Source organism: Rhinoderma darwinii, chromosome 7 (genome assembly GCF_050947455.1).
Source record: "Rhinoderma darwinii isolate aRhiDar2 chromosome 7, aRhiDar2.hap1, whole genome shotgun sequence".
In the NCBI taxonomy this organism is placed as follows: Eukaryota; Metazoa; Chordata; class Amphibia; order Anura; family Rhinodermatidae; genus Rhinoderma; species Rhinoderma darwinii.
The window spans coordinates 9,505,984-9,526,005 of record NC_134693.1 but is presented as its reverse complement, the minus strand read 5'-3'; the positions used below and the strand labels follow the sequence as shown (position 1 = coordinate 9,526,005).

The window sequence follows — 20,022 nt, the reverse complement described above, 5'->3', positions numbered from 1 at the left end:
AGATTAAGAATGATGCCGGGTCCTTAATGTAAACTTTAAAGCTGCCGATTTACATTAGGACATGGAAGTCTGCGGAGGTTACCCGGCACGAACAAAGGACGAGCAGATGAAAACCCCACAGATGAAATCTGGCAAGGACTGCAAAAATTGTATTCTGGATTTCTTCTGGAACTCTTTAAATGTCACTGAATCAAGTGATATCAAATAGTAAAGGGGCTGTAAACATAAACTCTGTTCCCCAGAAAATAATAAAGTGGATATAATGTCTATGCAAAATTGTGAGGTCCCGGGTGGCCAGGTGTATGTCCCCGATGTCAACTGTATCTGCGTCCTCAGGACGCAGATACAGATGAACCCAATGCTGAAGCAGGGAACCATCAGCTCCCTGCTTCAGAATTAGATCAGAGCGGAGGAGCAGAGGGAGCTTCTCCGCTCACCGAGGACTTCCCGGGCACAGTGGCGCTGTGCTCGGCGAAGCCCTTGACGTCACTATCCATATATAGACAGTGACATCAGTGGCTACTGATTGAGCGGAATCCCCATTGCTGATGATCTGGCCGGGGATTCCGCTCCTAGAGGAAACCCCTGCGGTCACTGTCCATATATGGACAGTGACATCAGGGCTTCCCTCTAGGAGCTGAATCCCCGGCCTATGCTCTGGCTGGTGATTTCGCTCCTAGAGAGAGTCACAATGGCGCTATCTACAGGGGGTCGGGTAGCGCTATCTACAGCGTGGGGTGGTGCTACCTTTAAGGGCGGTGTGGCACTATCAACATTGACACTGTGGCACTATATAGGTGCACTATCTACATGGGCACTATCTACATGGGCTCTGGCACTTTATATGTGGGCACTGGCACTAGGGGCAGCTTTGGGGGCATTATACTATATAAGCGCAGCTTGGGGGGCATTATGCTGTATGGGGCAGCTATGGGGCATTATACAGTTTGGGGCAGCTATGGGGGCAGTACGCTGAATGAGGGAATTTTTTGGGCATTATGCTGTATGGTGGCAGCTATTTGGCATTATCCTGTTTGGGAGGCACTATGGGAGCATGATATTGTGTTGGCTGAACAGGGTGTGTATCGACGGGGATTGGGTGGGATTAGAGGCGTGGTTTAAAAAGAAAAAAAAATCGCCCAGGCGCGCTAAGTGCGCCACATCGGTTGTCCCTCTTTGCGATACTTGAAAGTTGGGAGGCATGTTTATGTTTCCCTACTCTTAAGGGATTCAGAGGACCCCAATACTATATATATATATATATATATATATATATATAAGCAGCAGTAAATACAGGGGGGTGCAATGAATAAGATAAGTGATGTCATTCTGCTACATTTTTTTTTTATATCCCATGTAACCACATATATTGGAAGGTGAAAGTGCAATTCTGCGCAAACAACTTTTAACCCTTTAATTCTGCATAAGTTGAATAACTTTGAAAATACTTTGCTTTATATTGTATGTAGCAATTTTGCGTTAATCTGGCCATACACAATATAAATGTTGATCGAACCTACCAATATCCGGCAATCCAATATTAACGCGGCCCCCTGATCATTCCCGGACTGTAGCTGTCTGTAGAAAGGAGGATGGGGGTTTTAACATGTCAGATCTTTTGTTCCCATGAGAAATAAGCAGCTGCCGGAGGGTTCTGTAGGGGACAGGGGTGTCTGGTAGCGGCTTTTCCCCTCTCCCCATTAAAAAAAAAAAAGATGCTTGCTCGCCTGAGCTAGTCGTTCATGTTTATAGTGGAGTCAGGTGACATAGCGGTCAGCCAACAGCCAGCTTTATTTTATCTCTTTTCTCCAGTCACATCTAGAGCTGCTTTCAAAGTGCTGCTGGTTGCCCCTGGTGACAGACAACAGTTTATCTCCACTCTGCTGTCAGACATGTGACCTGAACGCTGAGCTCTGACTGTGAAAGTGTCATCTTATCTCCAGCAATGCACAGTACCTCGGCCTAGCAGAATTCCGAGTGCAGCTTTGGATGTGAACGGAGAAGAAAACCTTATGTTACACAGAATCGGTCAATAATTCAGGTGCTTTAGTCTAGCCCTCTGCTTAGTATGCTGGGATTTGTAGTTTCATTCACTTTCCATTTCATACGGTCACGGTCTTTTCTGGTCAAGACGAAGTAGCCTACGGGAAAACAGCGGCTCATTTATACAGAAGCCTTTGCTGCTAATACTCTCCAGCTTCCCGAGAACCCCCCTCCCCAAAAAAAGAAAATCAACATGTTTTTATTTAGAAGTTTGTGGCTTTTGCCAAGACGCTCACGTGGCATCTGCAATAAAATCTCCAGCAACTCTTGGACGAGTCACGTCCTGCGGAGAAATAACTTCCAGAAATGCGAGTGTGAGCGCTGACCTCTTCCAGTTACATTACGTGAGTCATTTCTGGGCCGAACGGATCAATCTGAGGCGCGAGCGAGAACCTCGATGAGGGTTTCATTTCACGCTGTTACTGTTCATCCACCAGCAGCAGCCGGGATCCAGGAATAAATCTCAGGGTTTTCAGCCAGAAACAATTTGTCTGGAGGACGAGGAATCTCATGACTGATTATTATCTGCCGCATCCACTTCTTGAGTCGTATTCTGTTTCTTGTTATATCAGTTTCTGGGAAAGCTGGGTGACCACCAATTTGGCTACCATGACAAGCTCGGCCCGCTTTCCTTAAAGTGCCACCGTCATGTTACAGTCTGGCACCTACCATACCCAGGAAAAGAATCTACCGGGCGGCGCCATTCACTTATACCTCCCCCCTTTTCCCGCAAATTCGGGTTTGCGTCTAATGTACTCTGCTGGCGCCTCTAACTTGCCCGGTGATTGGTTCTCTGGATAAGCGTCAGTGAAATCCGTCCTACTGGACATGGGAATGGTTGGAGATGCGGTCGCTACCGGTAGCAGCAAATAAAGTCTAGGACCCGTACAGGGAATTTGATGTAGCAGAGTCAAGCAATCCAGGGTTCAGTAGTAGTGATGTAGCAGAGCCAGGTTTGCAGTACAGAAGCAGCAGATAGGAGGGTAGTCAGGCAATCCAGGGTTCAGTAACAGTGATATAGCAGAGCCAGGTTCGCGGCGCGGATGGTTTATCCAAAAGTGTAGCCAGGAACAACAAACTGATCTCAACAAAATTAGTCCATGAACAGGAAAGCAGCACAACCAGGTTCGGGGAGAAAACACCCACAGTATTAGGCTTGAAAACATTATTTTAATTGTGATTTTTAACGAAGACCAAACATTTTTTAAAGGGTAACTAAACGTTCAATAAAATTCTGACATGTTATAGTGACAGGTCAGAAGTTTTGATTGGTGGGGGTCCGAGCAATGAGACCCCACCAATCGCTAAAACGAAGCAGCAGAAGCGGTCGTGTGAGCGCTAAGCCGCTTCATTGATGTTCGGCTTTTTCCAGAAAGCCTATGTATCGGAGGACGGGCTCATAGACTTTCTATTATACTGTGTGGGGGCAGCTATTTGGTTATTTGTGTGGGCTGAACCGGGTGCGTATGGGAAGGGCTTGGGTGGGATTAGAGGCGTGGCTTAAAAGAAAAAAATGTGTCCCTCTTTGTGATACTTGAAAGTTGGGAGGTATAAAGGACTCATCAAGGACTCTTTAGAGGAGCGTGCAACTCAACATTTCTTTTAGGAAGCATGCGACTCAGGGACTTTTTTAGGGAGCATATCAGGGGCGTAACTAGGAAAGACTGGGCCCCATAGCAAACTTTTGCATGGCCCCTCCTTCCCTCCCCTGGGTGCCACACACAGCCCCCCTGTAGATTCTGCCATACAGCCCCTCTGTACATAGTGCCACTCACCTCCCCCTTGTAGATAGTGCCCCCATCTTTCCCTTGCAGACAATGGCATACAGCCCCCCACATCCCCCTTGTAGACCGTGCTGTACAGCCCCCCCGTAGATAGTGGCACTCACCTCCCGCTTGTAGATAGTGTCATACAACCCCATTGTAGATAGTGCCCCCCCTCTTTCCCTTGCAGATAGTGACATACAGCCCCCGACATCCCCTTTGTAGACGGTGCCCCCCAAACAATATCAACAAAAAAATTATACTCGCCTAGGCCCCGTTCCCGCGACAAATGGAGCTGCTCCACAATGCAGACGGGATCCTTGTGTAGACCGGTGTGATTCAGTGACATCATCACGCCGGCCTGCGCAGGGATCCTGTCCCTGCACCTGATAGGCTGCATGCCGAACGTGGCCTGTAGCCTAGTAGCCTGTAGCCTCCCCGCTCTGCCATAGTGTTCAATAGGGTCTGCGTCCAAAGGCCACAGTTACTATTGAATGTGGCGACGCCACCGGACATGGGGTCGGGCTCGTGCTGGCGGGCGTCACGGGCCCCCTCATGTCGCAGGCCCTGTAACAGCCACTATGGCTAGTACAGCGGTAATTACGCCACTGGAGCGTGTGACTCTTTGAGGCGGTGTGTGACTTATGAACTCTTTACGAGAGTATGCAACGAAAAGCACTTTAAGGACTCACTGAAGGACTCTCTTAGGCAGCATACGACTCAAGGACTCTTTAAGGGATCGTGCAACTACAGTATATAGTAAGGAAACGGAAGACTCATGGACTCTTTAAGGGATCATTGACGGATTTTCCTTTATTTTGTGCATTATTTCGTTACAGTGTGTAGTGTATATAACATTCCTTTCATGCGGCACGTTACTTTTTTTTTTTTTCTGATCCCCAGTTCTTGGCCCTGATGTTAGCATTGCACCAGCAGAGCACACGGCGCGTCTTGTCCCTCCAGAGGCCAGGAAGACTCGATACTCTAGTTGGTTTGTCCAACACTAAGGCTCAATAAGATCCCATTACAAGAACACGGTGAGCCGGCTTGTGTTTCCTGCCCTGTCTGCACCCGCGGATGGATGTGAGGAGCGCACGCACCACTCTGGCTCCAGGCTATACCCCACGTCCAGGCTCCAGAGTTGGCAGGTGTCTTGGCGTTGCTCAGCCGCTGTCAAAACTCAGACACCGAGCTTCTCACAGTCACACAAAACAAGATCTGGCCGACTCTGGATCCAAGATAGAAAAGGAGGAAGAAAACAGACTGGAAATATATAATGCAGAACAAACATCGCGGACTATTAATAGAACTTGGAGGAAAGATTAAAAATCCTGAGTCCATGATGAGAGTCGGGCTCCTGTCAACAAACAGCAAAAACTGGCAAGATCCTGACAACACCATGAGACGGGGCGGACGACGCTCCAACTGTGGAGGACGAGGAGCGGGCAGCAGAATGCAGTGTAATGCTGAATGTCTAGTTTGTTTTCAGCACTTTGCGGTATCCAGACTGTTACCAACAGCGGCGTACAGACTATAGAAGCAGTCAATGCAGCTGCTATAGCCATGTGCTGGCTCAATGTAACGCTGGCCAGTTTTTACAATTGGCGGTTTTAACCTGCACAGACAGGGCTCCCCCTTCCCACAATCACAGTAATGGCAGAATGTTATGTGACGCTTCTCTGTTACAAAGGGCCAACATGCTCTGGGACCTCCTGTCCTGGGGTGTGATGGAATGATCCAGCTCCAACAGGGGAGGGGGTTCCTGTTCTATAATCAAGGTTGCAACATTTTGATATAAGTAAATTAGAACATTAAAGGGGTTTTCCGGTTTTATAATAATCATTGTCAATTAGAGAATTCTGAGGGGGTTCTCCCATTCAGGACCCTCATCTGTTAGCCGCAGCAAAGCATATATAAATACTGTAGCATCTCTGTTTGGTGGACTGCCCATCGATTTCAATGAGAATTTTGTAATACTTAATTTCTCCTGTGGCGGCGCTGCAGGGAATTTGAACACTTGTTGTCGGGTTCTACTACGGATTACAGCTGATCGCTATGGATCTTAGCAGCGGGAGAACCTGTGATCAGTTGTGGGACTTTTCTAATAAAAAGGGATTGTCCAAAGTAGAAAAAAACCCTTTAATTAATGAACATGGCCAATTATGGCCAATACAAGGAATATTTTTCAGAGGTTTACTGCTATTTTGTGGGAGATTTATGAATATTCCTGGGTCCTGCATTCTAGCTCTTTCTCGGCTTTGTGGTATTAAAATTCCTCCTGACGGCTGTTCTCAGGTGCCAAAACCACAAAAAACGCAGATCTAAAGTTTTCTCACAACTCCACTGCCAACCTCTTCCCTTTCCCAGGAGTCGCACAAAGGTGCTTCTGTAGCGTAGAACCTGCTGTACCTGACGTTAGGAGACCGGTGCAACACCGACCTGACCACAAGCCCAACCACTGCAGTAAACTAGTGATGCTAATACATACCTCTACCCCAAACCGTGTTATGGTCCCTGGGAAATAATAACTGAAGATTGATGACCCCCCAATTCACACTGTGTGTCGTCTGTATACCAGAAACATTGGAATCCAGTGAGTCGGATATGAGGTCAGGCCCCTTTAAGAGGGTTTATATTGCAGCTCTCCCCCCCCCCGTGATCAGTTATCATTTACCTCCCTCATTACTGCAGGGACAAAAAAGGCATCCAATTAATTTACTGGTCGTCCAATGATTTAATTTGGCCTCCACTGGTTTCCTCCATAAAAGAGAGCTATGCTTTTTCAAAATGGCCTATTGTTAAGCCGCTGGTGCTGCTCAAAACCGAAAAACCAGACAATCGCTATCACATGGGTGAAGCACGCATCAACACTGACAGAAAACAAATGGTACAAGTGACTCCCCAGTGGATGAGCGGAACCGAATACAGAAGGTAGTCGAAGATAGAGACGATGAATGAATGGAGAGGGTGGCAGATGAATAGCATGCAAGCAGTTAACAGATGAACAGAGAATGAACAAGAATTAACAGCACTCACTGACCCTATATGAATACTATCCCACAGCAGAGTAAGACAACAGCATGGCAGCAGACCAAACACACAGGAAAGGCAAACAAACCAGAGGACCTGCTGATCTCAGGATATGCATAAAACCACTATACAAAAACTAGATCTCTCAGAGGACCAACAGGTCCCACAGTACAAACAAACAAACACATAGACAAGAACAAAGTCACAAACTAGAATCTGGAAAGAGTTAGCACATGCCAGAAACAGTATAACCAGCACCTGAGTAATCCAGGTTAAGGCTGGATTCACACGAGCGTGGCGTTTTGCGTGCGCAAAAACCACTTACCAGCTCCGTGTGGCAGCAGCATATAATGCGCGGCTGCGTGATTTTCACGCAGCCGCTATCATTCTGACACTCCATTTGGATGTTTGTAAACAGAAAAGCACGTGGTGCTTTTCTGTTTACATTCATCCTTTTGACAGCTGTTGCGCGAATCATGCGCGTCCCACGGAAGTGCTTCCGTGCGGCATGCGTGGTTTTCACGCACCCATTGACTTCAATGGGTCCGTGATTCGCGCAAAACGCAGAAAGAACGGACATGTTGTGACTTTTTTTCAGCAGACTCACGCTGAGTAAAAATCACGCACATGTCCGCACGGCCCCATAGACTAATATAGGTCCGTGCGACGCGCGTGAAAATCACGCGCGTTGCACGGACGTAATTCCCGTTCGTCTGAATAAAGCCTTATAGTATATAATAGCCCAAGAAAAGTACTCCACCCTAATTACCCAGGCAAAGCTAAATAATGACCAAATCCAGATTCAGACCAAAAACATTGCCCAGCAATCCCCAAACACAGATATATCAAAAATCATTGATTATCAGCAGTCCTGCTGCTAATTGTAACTCCTACAAGGGACTATGTAATGTAGACAAGTCCTTTAAATGAGGGACTTCAAACGCCAATTAATTGCTGCAATTAGCGTAGCTTATTCGTTTCTAAAAAAAAAAAGAGAAAGGTGATCCACACATCCAATTATTAAAGTGATCTACTGCTGCTAAGACCAGTTTCAGACGAGCATAATATGGACGCATTTTTGCGCTTGTATTGTGACCACGAGCCCCCATCCGGATTTGCAACGTTAATATGAACGCTAAAGTTTGGCCACATTATGGCTGTCTGAATGAGAACTTAAGGTCCTTTTACAAACGTTTATATGTACATTAGATCCTGATGATTTCCCTATGAAAACAGGGCAGCGACCAGCTAACAGCAATCAGTATTCACAATCGTTGGTCCCCATACATTCCACTGTAAATGAAGCTAAACGAGTGCTGATCAACGTGCTGTATCGTTGATCCCGTTGTTTTACCAGCCAGTAAATCTAGCTATGTAAAAGTCCCCTTAGAAAACTTTTTTTTTCAAAAATTAGTGCACATTTTGATAATTTTTTTAACGATGAATATAGCTCATCAGAACATCGTATAGACTTCCCTTTAAAGAGTGTCTCCACCTTTTAAAAGGCCCCAATGACATCAGAAGCTTGCATTAGTGGAGGTCTGTGAACTAGGACCCCCACTAATGAAAACAATAAAGGTCCATGCTGAGTGATATAATCCCAAAGGTGTAATGTGAAGCTTCTGAATCCCAACTAACAGACTGTAACTCAGGATCAGTACAGGATAAGTAATGTAATGTATGTACACAGTGACTCCACCAGCAGAATAGTGAGTGCAGCTCTGGAGTATAATACAGGATGTAACTCCGGATCAGTACAGGATATGTAATGTAATGTATGTACACAGTGACTCCACCAGCAGAATAGTGAGTGCAGCTCTGGAGTATAATACAGGATGTAACTCAGGATCAGTACAGGATAAGTAATGTATGTACACAGTGACTCCACCAGCAGAATAGTGAGTGCAGCTCTGGAGTATAATACAGGATGTAACTCAGGATCAGTACAGGATATGTAATGTATGTACACAGTGACTCCACCAGCAGAATAGTGAGTGCAGCTCTGGAGTATAATACAGGATGTAACTCAGGATCAGTACAGGATAAGTAATGTAATGTACGTACACAGTGACTCCACCAGCAGAATAGTGAGTGCAGCTCTGGAGTATAATACAGGATGTAACTCAGGATCAGTACAGGATAAGTAATGTAATGTATGTACACAGTGACACCACCAGCAGAATAGTGAGTGCAGCTCTGGAGTATAATACAGGATGTAACTCAGGATCAGTACAGGATATGTAATGTATGTACACAGTGACTCCACCAGCAGAATAGTGAGTGCAGCTCTGGAGTATAATACAGGATGTAACTCAGGATCAGTACAGGATATGTAATGTATGTACACAGTGACTCCACCAGCAGAATAGTGAGTGCAGCTCTGGAGTATAATACAGGATGTAACTCAGGATCAGTACAGGATAAGTAATGTAATGTATGTACACAGTGACTCCACCAGCAGAATAGTGAGTGCAGCTCTGGAGTATAATACAGGATGTAACTCCGGATCAGTACAGGATAATAATGTAATGTATGTACACAGTGACTCCACCAGCAGAATAGTGAGTACAGCTCTGGAGTATAATACAGGATATAACTCAGGATCAGTACAGGATAAGTAATGTAATGTATGTACACAGTGACTCCACCAGCAGAATAGTGAGTGCAGCTCTGGAGTATGATACAGGATATAACTCAGGATCAGTACAGGATAAGTAATGTAATGTATGTACACAGTGACCCACCAGCAGAATAGTGAGTGCAGCTCTGGAGTATAATACAGGATGTAACTCAGGATCAGTACAGGATAAGTAATGTAATGTATGTACACAGTGACTCCACCAGCAGAATAGTGAGTGCAGCTCTGGAGTATAATACAGGATGTAACTCAGGATCAGTACAGGATATGTAATGTATGTACACAGTGACTCCACCAGCAGAATAGTGAGTGCAGCTCTGGAGTATAATACAGGATGTAACTCAGGATCAGTACAGGATAAGTAATGTAATGTATGTACACAGTGACTCCACCAGCAGAATAGTGAGTGCAGCTCTGGAGTATAATACAGGATGTAACTCCGGATCAGTACAGGATAATAATGTAATGTATGTACACAGTGACTCCACCAGCAGAATAGTGAGTACAGCTCTGGAGTATAATACAGGATATAACTCAGGATCAGTACAGGATAAGTAATGTAATGTATGTACACAGTGACTCCACCAGCAGAATAGTGAGTGCAGCTCTGGAGTATAATACAGGATATAACTCAGGATCAGTACAGGATAAGTAATGTAATGTATGTACACAGTGACCCACCAGCAGAATAGTGAGTGCAGCTCTGGAGTATAATACAGGATGTAACTCAGGATCAATACAGGATAAGTAATGTAATGTATGTACACAGTGACTCCACCAGCAGAATAGTAAGTGCAGCTCTGGAGTATAATACAGGATATAACTCAGGATCAGTACAGGATAAGTAATGTAATGTATGTACACAGTGACTCCACCAGCAGAATAGTGAGTGCAACTCTGGAGTATAATACAGGATGTAACTCAGGATCAGTACAGGATAAGTAATGTAATGTATGTACACAGTGATTCCACCAGCAGAATAGTGAGCGCAGCTCTGGAGTATAATACAGGATGTAACTCAGGATCAGTACAGGATAAGTAATGTATGTACACAGTGACTCCACCAGCAGAATAGTGAGTGCAGCTCTGGGGTATAATACAGGATGTAACTCAGGATCAGTGCAGGATAAGTAATGTAATGTATGTACACAGTGACTCCACCAGCAGAATAGTGAGTGCAGCTCTGGAGTATAATACAGGATGAAACTCAGGATGAGTACAAGATAAGTAATGTAATGTATGTACAAAGTGACTCCACTAGCAGAATAGTGAGCGCAGCTCTGGAGTATAATACAGGATGTAACTCAGGATCAGTACAGGATAAGTAATGTATGTACACAGTGACTCCACCAGCAGAATAGTGAGTGCAGCTCTGGGGTATAATACAGGATGTAACTCAGGATCAGTACAGGATAGGTAATGTAATGTATGTACACAGTGACTCCACCAGCAGAATAGTGAGTGCAGCTCCGGAGTATAATACAGGATGTAACTCAGGATCAGTACAGGATAGGTAATGTAATGTATGTACACAGTGACTCCACCAGCAGAATAGTGAGTGCAGCTCTGGAGTATAATACAGGATGTAACTCAGGATCAGTACAGGATAAGTAATGCAATGTATGTACACAGTGACTCCACCAGCAGAATAGTGAGTGCAGCTCTGGAGTATAATACAGGATGTAACTCAGGATCAGTACAGGATAATAATGTAATGTATGTACACAGTGACTCCACCAGCAGAATAGTGAGTGCAGCTCTGGAGTATAATACAGGATGTAACTCAGGATCAGTACAGGATAAGTAATGTAATGTATGTACACAGTGACTCCACCAGCAGAATAGTGAGTGCAGCTCTGGAGTATAATACAGGATGTAACTCAGGATGAGTACAAGATAAGTAATGTAATGTCTTTACAAAGTGACACATCTTTTTATGTATTTTAGGTTAACCCTATATGTAAATTGATAAAATGGTGATCAACTTGAATTCACATCCTGGTTTATAAAGTTTATTAAGAACTAATGCAATAGTTATCACATACTATATTCAGCCTTTATGTGTGCAATGACGCGGTTCATATATTCAGCTGTTCACCTTTACTATTCCGTGTGACTACTCTGAACGATTTATTTCCCTCCCCCATCAAGAAAATGAATGATTCTCATATACATCAGAGCAGAGTTATGTTCTTATAAACTAACCAGACTGTATTTTGGCTGAAAACTTCAATGTTTAGTCCAAGCCAAATATATTCCTTCTTAATTTCTGCCACCCAGCTTTCCCTCGCTCCATTCACTGGTAATTAATTAGTGCCAGTCTTTAGTATGCGCTGGCATGTAACTTCCCTCCATACGGCGCTGGTATTTTTGTAGTTCACCTGTGCCCCCCTGAGCTTGGAACAAAATATATCTGTGTCCACATCCTACAGGTACGGACATGAGACATATACTGTATGTGCCATAAGAAGAAAAGGTGGAACCAGTCAATCATGTATAAGAGCGGCGCCATTAATCTGCCACTTATGAACGAATTAGCGATTTGCTTAGTGATTGCGGCTGCCATTATAACACCTACAGGGCTTTTCAGTTGTCACCCAGCTTTCCTAGGATTCTGAACAGAAAATCAACCTGTACAGCAATACTGATGTGATGTGACTGGTGAACCACTGAATAACTAGGCAGCATTGCTGTTCTAAATATGGTTTATGCATTCTGTATATTACACTAATTCTGCAGAATATTGCCATTTGTACTAAATATTGAATCTTGTTTATCATCTTGTACTGATCCGGACTTGCAGCATGTATTTTATTCCGGAGCTACATCACTATTCTGCCTGTTGTCATTAGAAACAGTCAGCAAGTGTGTGGACAGTCAGACCCCCGACCAGCTTTGCTGAGCTTCTATAATACAAGGGGCATTTATATTTTCTACATCGGATTAGTGAACAGTGTTTGGTGTAAAGCTCACACCTCACAAAATGTAAGTCACCAGAGCAAGCTCTATGCACACACTGGACAAGAAGGGATGCTGTGAGATTTCAGCTCTAAAGCCTGCATAATTGTAAATGCAGCTATAGAAGAATAATACAGGATGTAACTCAGGATCAGTACAGGATAAGTAATGTAATGTATGTACACAGTGACTCCACCAGCAGAATAGTGAGTGCAGCTCTGGAGTATAATACAGGATGTAACTCAGGATCAGTACAGGATAAGTAATGTAATGTATGTACACAGTGACTCCACCAGCAGAATAGTGAGTGCAGCTCTGGAGTATAATACAGTATATAACTCAGGATCAGTACAGGATAACTAATGTAATGGATGTACACAGAGACTCCACCAGCAGAATAGTGAGTGCAGCTCTGGAGTATAAGGGTATGTGCACACACACTAATTACGTCCGTAATTTACGGACGTATTTCGGCCGCAAGTCCCGGACCGAACTCAGTGCAGGGAGCCGGGCTCCTAGCATCATAGTTATGTACGACGCTAGGAGTCCCTGCCTCGCTGCCGGACAACTGTCCCGTACTGTAATCATGTTTTCAGTACGTGACAGTTGTCCTGCAGCGAGGCAGGGACTCCTAGCATAAGTATGATGCTAGGAGCCCGGCTCCCTGCACTGAGTTCGGTCCGGAAATTGCGGCCGAAATACGTCCGTAAATTACGGACGTAATTAGTGTGTGTGCACATACCCTAATACAGGATGTAACTCAGGATCAGTACAGGATAAGTAATGTAATGTATGTACACAGTGACTCCACCAGCAGAATAGTGAGTGCAGCTCTGGAGTATAATACAGGATGTAACTGAGTACAGGATAAGTAATGTAATGGATGTACACAGTGAGTCCACCAGCAGAATAGTGAGTGCAGCTCTGGAGTATAATACAGGAATAGTGAGCAGAATAGTGAGTCCACCAGCAGGATAAGTAATGTACAGGAATAGTGAGCAGAATAGTGAGTCCACCAGCAGGATAAGTAATGTATGTACACAGTGACTCCACCTGCAGAATAGTGAGTGCAACTCTGGAGTATAATACAGGATGTAACTCAGGATCAGTACAGGATAAGTAATGTAATGTATGTACACAGTGACTCCACCAGCAGAATAGTGAGTGCAGCTCTGGAGTATAATACAGGATGTAACTCAGGATCAGTACAGGATCAGTAATGTAATGTATGTACACAGTGACTCCACCAGCAGAATAGTGAGTGCAACTCTGGAGTATAATACAGGATGTAACTCAGGATCAGTACAGGATAAGTAATGTAATGTATGTACACAGTGACTCCACCAGCAGAATAGTGAGTGCAGCTCTGGAGTATAATACAGGATGTAACTCAGTACAGGATAAGTAATGTAATGGATGTACACAGTGCTTTTTCATGTGGATTTTACCTTTATGTAAGGTTTAAATTTATGTTTACAACCATATAATCCCAGAGTTAATTATAACATAGAATTCCTGGTTGTATCTTCTATATAAGATTATAAACATGCTCCAGTGATTCAGCCATAAAGGAAAATCCCGTCCGCTCACACAGGGACCTTTTCATTAGCTGCAATCAGTGAGTAGAGGTCCAGCTGCAGGATCAGGGAACATAACATAAAATCTATAGGTTAAGTTACAGGTAACTAATACGCCGCGGCTTTCCCTGTCCAAATAGTCGATAGCTGTGATCAAATGGCGCAATTTTCCACATGGCGTAGTGCGAATCCCTCGCAGACGCTTCTGATGCACGTATTACTGGTAATTACAATTAGCAGGGCAGTGGAGTGGACATGCTTATATGAGTTTCAGTCATGTCTAGGAATTCGCTGTAGAACAAGCCCTTCTTTACTGCACCAAACTCAGGCAAGACAAAAATAAGCAGATACTCAGACACCTACAGATGAGAGGGCGCGCTGCGGCGTCCATTATCACGCCGGGGGCAGACATGGTCTGGGTGAAAATGTCTAGTCCTCAGTGTGTTTGTCAGACATGTTTTGGAGATGATCAGAGCCAGAGGTGTAGCTTGAAGCTTCTGGTCCCCGATGCAAAATCTGTAATATGGCCCCCCAACTACATGTGCCATTTATATGACTGGTGTATTCCTTTGTGGCAGAGGGACTTTTGGGTCCCTCAGTCAACAAGGTCGAGGTACAACTGATGCCTCTGCACCATAGCTACACTCATTAGATTAGAACAGATTTTCTGCCTATGAATATAGAAAATACAGTTGTCGTTCACTGACAGCAAGCAGAGTTCTTGACAATGGTGAGAAATTGAAACAGTCTATTAGAAAGTTGCAGAAAACTTAGGTTATAATGATTAATTCTAAAACTAAAACAAGCTCCTCGAGGCCCCGTTAACACGACCGTAGTTTTAACCGTAATTTCAGATACGTAATTACGGATAATCTGCGGAGCCATTAATTTCCGTTGGTCACGGACACCTTTCCGTATATTTATGGATGTGTGTCCAGGCCGCAGAAATGATCCACAAAATGTAGAACATGTCCTATTCCTGTCCGCAATTGCGGAACAAACTCGCCTATAAAAGTCTATGGGTGCGTACAAAATTGCGGACGGCTATGGATGTGCCGTCCGTAATAGCGGAAGCGTTGCTATGCGATGGCAGGGGATTACCCAAGAAAAGGGTGCCTGAGCGATCATGTGACCTTTTGAAGGGGTTTGGTAAACTTGGTGACATCATTTGTAGCCTTCCTTTTTTTTTGCGGATCCGTAAATACAGATGCACTATGGACCGTATTTGCAGCAGCGTGCCAGATATGCGGATGACTTGCGGATGACTACGGATCCGTATTCACGGACTGTAATAAACACTACGAGCGTTTGCATGAGGCCACAAGCCCCATGCACACAACCGTGCCCATAATCACAGTCAGTAAATACGGGCACGGCCGGTCGCGGATGGCTGCGGACAGTCATCCGCATTTGCGGACCGTGCACCTATTATAAAGTATAGGAGCACGGTCCATAAAATAAAAAAAATAGGATATGTCCTGTTTTTTACGCAAGGTTTCTACGGCACGGAGACCTTCCCATAAATATACGGGAAGGTGTCCGTTGGCCATAGAAATTAATGGGTCCGTAATTATGCAGGGGCATAGCTAGAAATTTCTGCACCCCAGAGCAAATGCCCCCGAGACCAGACCCCAAAATTAAAGTGGTTTTCGCAAAATCATAACTCATTTTTTGATCGCTGGCTGTCTGACTGATCGTGGGAATGGGGGTCTCGATCCCACACATCCTTCTCACTGCACCCCCGCAGAGAGGAGGAGCTTGAATGGGGCGGCGGTCGAGCATGCGTTCTGCAGCTCCGTTCAAAGACTATGGGACTGATGGAAATGTCTGAGCGCGAACTCGGCTGCTTCCATCATTCTATAGACATTGAATGAAGCGGCAGCGCGCATTCTCAACCGCCGCGCATTCAATGTCCCCCACACTGTGGTCGAGCAGTGAGGAGTATCTGGGCGTTCGGAACTCCCATTCTCATGATCGGAGGGGGTCACAGCAGTGGGGCCCTCAGCAATCAGAAAATTATCACCTATCCTTTGGATAGGTAATAATTTATAATTTTGGAAATACCCCTTTAAATCACACCCCCTGCATTAATCCAGATCAGACCCCTAAATAATCAAACCCTAGAACAGATTCCTGAATAAATTCAGACTTGAGACCAGACCCCTGTATTTACTTAGAGCTCCTCGCTGCCGCTTCTCTTCACTTCTGGGCGCCGCCGCACACAAGCTCCTGATGCTTCGTTCATATCTGTGTCGGGACTCCGTTCATGGGTTCCATCGAACCTTTCCGTCAGGGGAACCCACGAACGGAATCCAATCTGAAACGGTTTACAGCAGTGTAAGGGTTCCGTCGTTTTGATGCAATGAATAGCGTAGTCGACTGCACAGAGCATTACCCAGCAGGGGGCGACATTGAGCACAGGAGAAGCTCCTCCCACAGTAAAGAAAATATGAAGTATCCTGAGGCATGATGGGAGGAAAATTCAGAATAAGAATAAAGGTAATTTACTAAACTCTATTAATGAAATGTCTTTACCGTATAACTGAGGAGCGTTTTCTGAGCCGCTGATGTTTATATCAGTTGTATCTGGATTTGCACTTTAAGTTTAGTTATTTCCTAAGACAAACACTATAAGCGGCTGCTCCGAGGTTTTCCGCTGTCTGTGTCCTTCCTTATCCCCATATTTATAGAAATGAATATAAAACAACGATTCGGATGACCGGGCTTCACGCCCCATATATCTCCCGGCCCGTCCACACAGACATAAATACCACAACTCAAGAGACGAGGTGAACTGAGGACACGTGAGGACTGCACTGTACACTACAAAAAAAATACATCCATGTGATACTGACCGCCATATGACAGGAGGACGTTCCACAGATCAGCGCCAGCCGGGACGTGATTGGTTGATTATCACATGGCAGATGATATCCGGTCACGTCGGCACCGATCACTCCTGATCGAGAAACAAAGAAGAATCATAGTCCTTTCAGATATGTTACTAAATACAACACCAACGAGTAAAATACGAAAACGACAAAGTCATTCTCCAAAAATGGGATAATAATCATAAATATACAAAAAGAAAAATTTAAAGGGGATTTCTAACCATAACTTAAAATTGTCCATATATTAGTAGATCAGGAGAGAGAGCAGCAGCTGGAGTTTGGTTATTCTATTCCTTTTACTTGCAGAGATATTGACATTTTTCTATTCAATTGCGGTGGCCATTTTGACAAAAGACAACAGGAAGCGCAGCCGTGTTGGTTGTCACTTTTGAATGAGATTCTCAGCAAATTTTCTCTTTTGTTATTGATGGAACAGGAGGACAAAGTGACGGTTTGTTGTCAGTTTCTCAAAAGTAATCATTTAAAGGGGCAATCAATATGGCCGCACTTCCTGCTGTCACTTTTCTATAAATGGCTGCCATTACTGAATTAAAAATTTTTTAAATCTCCTTTTAATCTGGTCATCGAAATGTAATTTGAAAGACATTCTACTGCGCAAATAACCAGTTTCTGGAATCTTGAAATATTGTGTTGAATTTTTTCAGCCATTTGTCGCCCATAATATGAAGTTTAAAGCCAAATGTACACAATGCGTCTCACGTGCATATTCTGGTTTGGCAAATCCGCAGCGCAGTAGCAGCAAAGTAAAGGAGATTTCAAGGGGTTGCAGATTTTTTTTCTGCTCATTGATTGACCTGCAGTGGGTATTTTAAAATCCGCAGCATGTAAATTTATCTTGCATTTCCGCTTGCGAATTGTATCTGACTAGTTTGAAAAAAAAAAAAACGCACCGAAATCCGCAGCATAAAAACCGCAACTAGTTCTGCATCAAAATGTAAAAAACAACACTCAAAAAACGCATAATTTAGGCCGGTTTTCCCACGTAGCGTAAATGCTGCGGAATTTTCACAACGGAATTCTGTGCGGAAATTCCGCAGCATTTACAGTAGCAGCAAAGTGGACGGGATCTAGAAAATCTCATGCCCACGCTGCGGAAAAAAACCTGCAGCGTAAACGTTAATAAATTGACCTGCGGTGCGGAATTTAAATCCATGTCAATTTATGCTGCGTTTTCATTGCTTTTCTGTTGCGGGTTTTCCCCATGGAATTCAATGGGGGATGCAAAACCTGCAACAGAAAGCCGAGTGTTGAGACTTTTGTGGCAGAATCGCAGCAATTCCGCCGCAAATATCTCTACTCAGGAAAAAACCCCCAAAAAACATACTTACCCAGAACGCTCTCCTTCTTCCTGCAGTCCAGCCTCCTGGGATGACATTTCATCCCATGTGACTGCTGTAACCAATCACAGGCTGCAGCGTCACATGACCTGCAACGTTATCCAGGAGGCCGGACTACGCGCAGAGAAGAGGGAGGGGGTAAGTATGATCGTTTTTTTTTCTCCCCAACGCTATTTTCCACAGTGGAAATTCTATTCGAACACCCGAACCACAATGTGGTGCGATTTTTCGGACAGAAGGTGCTGCGAGTTCAAAGTCAGACACGCTGTGCAGTACATTCCGTCCAAAAAACCGCACCACATTGTAATGCGGTTTTTCTAAAGGAATTTGCGCTGCAAAATGCAGCGCTGGGAGAAAAAGAAGAATGTCCCTACTTACCACCTCCGTCTTCTCTGCGCTCCTACGATGATGTTTGATCGCATGTGACCGCTGCAGCCAATCACAGGCCAATCACAGGCTGCAGCGGTCACATGGCATGAAACGTCATCCCAGGAGGCCGGACTGCAGGAAGAAGGAGAGAGTTCTGGGTAAGTATGTTTTTTGTTTTTTTCCGGAGATGCAACACTTAGGCGAAAAACGACCAAGTATAGGACATGTCGTGAGTTTTACGCAGCGGACACACGTGGTGTGAAAATTACGGAATGTCTGAACGGCCCCATTGACTAACATAGGTCCGTGCGTATCACGGACGTTAAACACGTTCGTGTGAACTCAGCCTTAGTGTGGACTTTACCTTCAGAATCACCTGCAGATTTTCTGCACCAAATTCTGCAACGTGTGCATGTGGCCTATAGGACTCTTCTGATCCTTGAGGCAACTAACAATATTTACTACACAAAGCTGTGAATGTTTGCGGTGGTGTCATCTACAACGACAATTGGTCAACTGATCGGTTATCAAAATCACAAGTCTATGGTCGATGATTATTATTATTATAACATCTTTTTTTATTATATTTATTATTATTTTACATTTGTTCTAATCATTCTAATTATTTTATTATATTATTATTTTTATATTTAAATTATTACATTTATCATTATTGTTAGTAGTATCAGTATTATTATTATTACTATTAATTATTATTATTATTATTATTATTATTATTATTATTATTATTATTATTGTTATTATTATTGTTAGTATTCATAATAGAACAGTTCATAATGCTTTGTATAATAATAATAATACAATAGTAAGAAATAGTTATTAACATCATTATTAAAGGAGTATTCCCATCTTGTAATGATGGCAAATCGCTTGAATATGTCATAACATTACGATCGGTGGTGGCCCGACCTCTGGGAAGCCGACCGATAATACAGAATAATACAAAAAACGATAGCAATAAAAAAATAGTTAAGATATATTATCATTCATGTATTATCAATAATATTTATAAATAAAAATATAATAAAAATAATAATGATTATTAAATATAGATATTATTTTAAGTATTTTATTAGCTTTTTTATTACTATTTGTATTATTATTATTTTTATTACATTTATTGTTGTAAAAGTTTTATATATATGTATATATATATATATATATATATTAACAATAATAAATATTAGACTAATAATAATAACAACATCATAATAATAATATAATAATAATAATACAAAATAATATTAGAATAATAATAATAATAGTAATAATAATAATAATAATAATAATATAATAATAATAATAATAATAATAATAATAATAATAATAATAGTAATAATAGTAATAAATATAATAAATATAATGCTACCACTA

General features: G+C 43.3%; 1 protein-coding gene across 5 annotated transcripts in view; it reads right to left on the bottom strand.

Annotated features, from left to right (window-relative positions):
• FGGY (FGGY carbohydrate kinase domain containing) overlaps positions 1–20,022 on the bottom strand; it is a 241,724-nt gene that overhangs the window by 67,000 nt on the left and 154,702 nt on the right. For all 5 annotated transcript variants that reach the window (XR_012849946.1, XR_012849947.1, XR_012849948.1 and 2 more), the window contains exon 8: positions 16,865–16,968. Coding sequence is in view for 1 of the 5 variants with exons in the window: in XM_075832701.1 (XP_075688816.1) it covers positions 16,865–16,968 (104 nt within the window). In the remaining 4 variants the exon portion in view is untranslated. The remainder of the gene's footprint in view (positions 1–16,864; positions 16,969–20,022) is intronic.